This window comes from Rhincodon typus, chromosome 9 (assembly GCF_021869965.1).
Source record: "Rhincodon typus isolate 14 chromosome 9, sRhiTyp1.1, whole genome shotgun sequence".
In the NCBI taxonomy this organism is placed as follows: Eukaryota; Metazoa; Chordata; class Chondrichthyes; order Orectolobiformes; family Rhincodontidae; genus Rhincodon; species Rhincodon typus.
In genome coordinates this window covers 62,860,494-62,866,857 of record NC_063340.1, presented here as the reverse complement: position 1 = coordinate 62,866,857, position 6,364 = coordinate 62,860,494, and the positions used below count along the sequence as shown (strand labels likewise).

Below are 6,364 nucleotides of genomic sequence, written 5' to 3'. Positions count from 1 at the left end.
TGTAACCCCAAAGAAGAAAAAGATACATTTAATGGGAAGCTAACCAGACATTTGAAGGAGAAGAGGATATATGGGTACAATGATACTTTTAGATGAAAGACAGGAGGAGACTGGAATGGAGCATTGGCATTACACACTGGTTGTACCCATTGTCCTGTTACTGCACCATGTATCCTTTGTAATCCAAAGCAACATGCCTAAGGTGGTGGGTGAATTAGTATGTTAAGGATAAGGGCAGCAGGGCTTTGGATCTAACCTCTAATAAACTCTGCTACCATAAATGTTTTATAGCTCCTTCAGATTGTCTCATCAGTATTTCATATCAGAAATATACAGATCATCATTTCAAACATTAAAAATTGAACTAAGGAGGCTAAAATTGTAAAGCTTCAATGAGCACACAATACTTAAAAGGCTAAACAGGAAGGACATTGGGTTTAATTTTACTTCGTTACTAAGCCAAACTCAAGCATTATCTTCAAGCAAAGGGTGATGTGATTTATTGATGGAAATAAAAGATGGTATTACATCTTTGTGAAAATGAGACATGATGTGGCAGGTTTAATGAAATATTATGTGGAAGAACAAGACGAGGTGTCACATTTTCAAAAAATATATTCTATACATGCCTAGGAATAACAAGATATCCCGTGTAATATTATTGCACATATAAAGTTATAACCCTGAGTTATTACCACATAGAAATAATAGCAACAACTCAATTTCTGTACAAAACGCAAAAAGCATTAAGGTCTTAACCAATAAATTCTGCATCTTAGGCTTCCTCTTAACCTTACCGTATCTCTGGAGAGGGGAACACAGTGAATGTAGAGTCTAAACACTCCTCAGATTAAAAAGTTGGATCGTTGGATTTGAAACATTAATGTTGTTTCTTTTTCCACAGATGCTTCCAGACTGAGCTTCTCCAGCATTGTGCTATTGTATGCTCTAGATAGGCTTTTGGATTAATAACTGATCAAAGCAACATTTTGGCCTGATTGGATCATGCTAACTTTAGATGCATTGCATGGCAGTTATATCCACATTCTGATGCTTCCAAAAAGCCACTGATTCTGAGCTACCATCAACTCCTTTGCATTCACATTATCTTGGGAATCAATCAACTTGCAAAGAAGTTGACTTAATAACTGAAGTCAATATCTCCTAACTGAACCTTATTTGGTGGTGCAAGCAAATGATCCACTTTCAATTCTGCACATTGTAGGATCAGATATGAAACCAGCAGCAACTTATATTTAAAAAAGCAATGTAATGCCCAGTCATTTCAGAGGAATATTGTTAGCTAGCAAACATATATACTAGGCCAGAAGACCTAAAAGCTTGATTAAACAAAGAATTTAAGGAGAGCTTAGGGAATTAATTCTAGGGGTCAGCTTGGGTTCCATTTGTAACAATATGAATGGCGGTGGGGGGGGCAGAGGAGGGGGAAGGGGATCCAATACCTGTATTTCCTGTTGACTAAGTTTAGAGCTTTGCAGTTAAAAGAACTGCCACATTACAGGTTGACTTGAAATCTCAAGCTTTTACAGTCTACAGACAATCGGAGAAGAACTACCAACTTAGTCTTTCACACAGTGAAAACATGCACACAAACTGATGCACTTTTAAAAATTTCCAAGGAAGCAAGCAGAAGGGAAACACAAAAACCCAAAGGAAGGTAAGTTTTATCATAGACTTTTTAATTTTTGACTCGAAGGTACTTTAGTTGCAAGTACTTGTTGTAAAAGGTTAAAGTTATTCCAAATAATTTAAACTTAAGTATTTTCTAATCAGTTTGATTGATGCTACATAAGGAACTCCAACTAACCTCACTCCCAAGAAAAAGGGAGAGCTGATGGCCTTGGGCACAGATTGTAAGTTTTTTTTGGGGCTAGAGTTAAACACAGCTTGTGTTTACTCACAACTCTGTGGCCTAGTGCTATTGTAAGTTGCCCTTTTTTTAACCCACAGGGCAGTTTCATAGGACATGATACTTTTAATTATCCCTCCACATAAACACAAATGGTTTAGTTGCAATACTCATTTCAGAATTCATTAAACATAAATATCAAGGCGGTCTTTTAAATGGCATTTGATTTTCTTGGCAGTTTTGTAGTACGCACAACCAAACTGACTTTATTTGTAATTACTTATAAACCATAGAAGGGAAATGAAACAGTATGGAGGTGTGCATGAACTTATTCCCCTTTTTAGTAAAAAAGGGAGAAACTCCACTGCCAGCATCTAGCAGCGTTATGTAAAATGTACACAGACTCTGCCTCCCACAATTCAAGACAGAGAGGCTGATTTCTCCACACTCCCAACTTCAGGTTGCTCCCTAAAATGCAAGGCATCTCACCACGTGTTTAAAATAGAAAGAGAAACCCCAAACTTGTCAAAAGAAATGTTTGCTGCAGAAAACAATTTGCATCACACATCCAAAATGACACTACATAACTCATCTTTCTTCAAAAATGATTTTATTGGGAGAACTACAAAAAATTTACAGTACAAATTTTACAGTCTCACACTTAATCTGTAGTGAACTGACACCCCAAGTATTTTAAACAAGTTTTTTTTTCCTTTTGTTACATTCAAAGGATACTTCTGTTAAAGTAGTCAAAAGAGAGTACATAGTGCTCATTATCTGTACCTACTATGTACAAACTAAACCTACCATCATTTACCCACTGTCTTGGAAAATGAAATTTTTTTCCTTCTTTTTTTGTTTAATAGTAAATCCCAGAATAAACAAAAACCCAAAACCAGAGTTCCATTCTCCAGACATTTCAGATTTACTGCAAAAAAAAAACTGTTCAGACCTAGAGGTGGCCCCTCACTAATCAAAGTGGTGGCAATGTCCATCATTCCCATCCTCCTTTCTCTGGGAAGATAGGCTGCTTTACACATATTAAGTTCACCTCCAAAACTATTACATTCAGAGAACTGACATCCCCCAATTATAAAAAAAATACTTTTAAAAGGGAATGCTTGTTTGTTCTGAAACTTGAGCTTGTTATTTTGGTTAAGAAAAAAAAAGAACTCTCTCTCTGCAACTGGACCCTGAAGGCACTGTCAATATAATACTGGGTCCAGGGTGCTACATATTTTGGCTCTTTATTGTTTTATCTTTAAAAATATCACAGTGTCATTTATACAACAAAAAAAAAACTTATGATGCCACTTTGACTTAAGAATGCCACATGAAAGTCTGATACTTGAAGTTTTAACCACTGACTTTGGACGGTCTAACATCCCATTACTTTACATTCTTAAAAAATGCCTACCATCTTCAATCCTAACTACTTCCACAGCATCAAGAAGTGATTTCTAGAACAGAAACCATGCAATCGTCCATTTCGTAAACAAGGAAAAAAATTAATGAAATAAATATTACATACAATCTCTTAAATTAAGATTTTATCATTTACAAAATAACCAAGTGAGTTACAAAACAAAAACGGCATATATTACTGTGAAAAGAACACACTCCACATTCTGCAGATTAATAATGGCAATCATAATTTAAACATAATAAAAGAATATATATCTATTGTTTTCATCATACGCGATAAATACAGTATGAACAAATTACCAATGTATACTTTCTTGAGATAATAAATAAGTTAAATAGTTTTATAGCGAGTTGTGCTGCGATGTGCTATCACAACAACTCAACAGCTAAAAAAAATTTAACAATCAGCAGTTATTTCAACAATTACAACTAACTCAACGAACGAGTGCTCGACAAAAAAAATCTGCAACACAGTTCTCGTCTCTATAAAGGCAAACGGGCCACTAGGTGGCAATGGAAAATAGATCAACTTGCAACAAAGTTTGGAATGAAGTTTTTTTAAAAAGGCAAAGAAAAGAGCAAGTCCTGTAATATTTGTTTCCTTAACGAAGGCATTTTCTTGGCAGGATTTCTTTTGTTGTTGCTGTTGTTTGCAATTCGTAAATAAAGTTCTGTTAAATAAAGAGTGGAGTTTGTGTGTGTGTGTATGTATGTGTCTCTCTCTCTCTCTCTTCAATCTTCGGAAATGGAAAGCCTGCTGAAGATAGGGAGGCGCCTGCCCGGGTCCATGCTCGGGGACTCGGAGCCACTCAGGCTGCCCGAACTCAGCGAGCCGCTCAAGTAGCTCTCCCGGTCGGAGAGTGAATCCGGGGGGCTCGGCGGGGCATCGAAGACCGGGGATTCGGCTAGCCGCCGCAGGCACGACTGCATGTGGTTCAGGATGTAAGGAGGAGACGGGGGGCAGACGTTAGCGGGCTGCTGCTGGCTGTAGCCTCCTCCTCCGGCGAGCTGCTGGGTCTGGATGGCCAGCGGGGTGAGCAGGTTACTCAGCTCCTGGCTGGAGAAGGTGAAGGCGTTGTTGGCGCAGACTGGCAGTGTGGGCGACAGCAGCTCCTCGCAGAACATGTTGGAGCCGGACGAGGACGAGCAGGACGACGAGGACGACGAAGAGGAGGAGGAGGAGGACGAGGACGACGACGACGAACAAGGCGGCGGCGGCGGCGGCGTGCGGGAGGTCGGGCTCTCCAGCAGTGGGGACTCGAGTCCGCTGGAGCCGCTGGGGAAGCCGGAGAAGCTGAGGCTGTGGTGAAGCTTGGGCCGGGGCTGTTGCTGATGGTGGTGATGGAAGGAGTTGATGGCGTTATTATTGCAGGGCGCCTGCCTCCTCTCCTCGGCGTTGTGGATGAAGTGGCAGCGGGGTCCGTAAGGGCAGAAGCCGATGGTGTGGAATGTGCGGCACAATTCCGTCTTGTACTTGGGGTGGCGGGTCAGGCTCCGCAACTCGTGCATGCCGTGGGCGAACTGGCACTTGTCGCCGTACTTGCAGGTGCCGCTCTCCTCGAAAGGCCGGCACAACTCGGTCTTGTAGCGGGTGGAGTTGACTTGGCCGCCGGCCGCTGCCTTCTGCTGCTGCTGTTGTTGCTGGACCAAATGCAACGGGCTGAGCGGCGGCTGTTGTTGCTGGTGCTGGCGCTCGGCGCTCTCGCTGAACGAGCGGTCGCGGAACTTGTTCTCTTTGTTCAGCATGGCCGTGCTGCTCGACTCCTTGATGTTGGGGAAAGAACTGGGATACTTGGCGGACGAGTTGTTGGCCAACGCCTGCAAGTTGCTGGTCGAGTGCCGTCTCAGAAATCCCGGCCCAAAATCTGTTACAGGGGTCCCCACTGCCTTCTTGTCCAGCATACTGTTAAAGTTATTGTAGTTGTTCAGGGACTTTTCGTTCTGTTTATATTAAAAAAAGAAAGTGCAAACAGAACAATTAGAACACGAGCATTTAAAAGGACTAACTACTCAACTATGCTGTTTCAGAATGCAATTCAGTGAAGCACGCTTATAGAGTTAGAAGTTTGCACCCCCTCCCAGAACTTTTGGAAAACTTTTCCCTCTCTCAACTTTCAGAAATCCGTTTCCTCTCACATTTTACCTTGCAAAAGAAATCGTTGATATCGTAGAAAGCAGATAGAAGAGTCGCAGACATCTTCAGGCAGTAATTTCTACAACTTGAGATCCTGCTCTCGTGAAAGGGCTGGAGTCACAATTGCTTTTCCCCAGCAAAGAAACGTGAGGTCCGAATGTATAAAGAGAAAAGGGAAAAAAAAAATAAAAAAAAGTCTTGTTTTTGGTGGTGGCGAAGTTGAACTGCTAGAACTGCTGGCGGTGTCTGCCTTGTTATAAATATTGAGCGCTCAGCAGTGGGCGGGATTTAACGAAGCTGCTTTCGAACCCTGGCCCGGAGTCGCCAGGACAACAACCGCTTGATTGACAGGCGCTCCTTAACTCGTTAGCATAAGCTAAAGTGCAAAAAAAAAGCTCTTGTCTTACGAGCTGGGAAAGTCAATATTACTTTGTCCAAAAAAAATCCCTGATTATACCAGATGCCCATCCAAAGTTTTTTTTTTAAAAAAAGCACGCCCGCAAAGGGCTTTTGCAACTTTTGGCAAGGGTTTGCAGTGTGTTGGCCTTCACTGAAATACCGATACACAAGAGGGAATGCGTCACTGCTACTATCCGTGCGGAGAGTCTGCATTGGGTAAAGTGGCGGGATTTCATACTCTGAGCCCCTTTCCCCCCCTTATCCTGAGCTCAAAGGGGCTTCTTGTTGGAATATAGGGTGTCGTTTTAAAAGATCCCACTCCATTCGCTGGGAGAATAGAGTGTGCACTGTTGTGTGGCATTTCACTTCGCTCTACTTGTCTAAAGAACTGATTAGCATTTCTTTTTGCTCACAAGGCGTACAGCTTTTACCAGTCGATGATACAAAGTCGCGACCTATTTAATGTATAGAGCAAAAAAGACCCCGACTTAATGCATAGAGCAGGCGTTTATATGTGCCCTTTAAACTTAGAAGAC

The 6,364-nt window shown here is 41.7% G+C and overlaps 1 protein-coding gene across 1 annotated transcript; it reads right to left on the bottom strand.

Moving 5' to 3' along the window:
* Nucleotides 1-2,463: 2,463 nt before the first annotated feature.
* zfp36l2 (zinc finger protein 36, C3H type-like 2) lies at nt 2,464-5,712 on the bottom strand. Its single transcript, XM_020518028.2, has 2 exons — nt 5,439-5,712; nt 2,464-5,236 (listed from the first exon to the last, which is right to left on the bottom strand). Exons 1-2 carry the CDS (start codon nt 5,490-5,492, stop codon nt 4,028-4,030), a joined length of 1,263 nt encoding a protein of 420 aa, XP_020373617.2. The 5' UTR covers nt 5,493-5,712; the 3' UTR covers nt 2,464-4,027.
* Between the last annotated feature and the right edge of the window lie 652 nt (nt 5,713-6,364).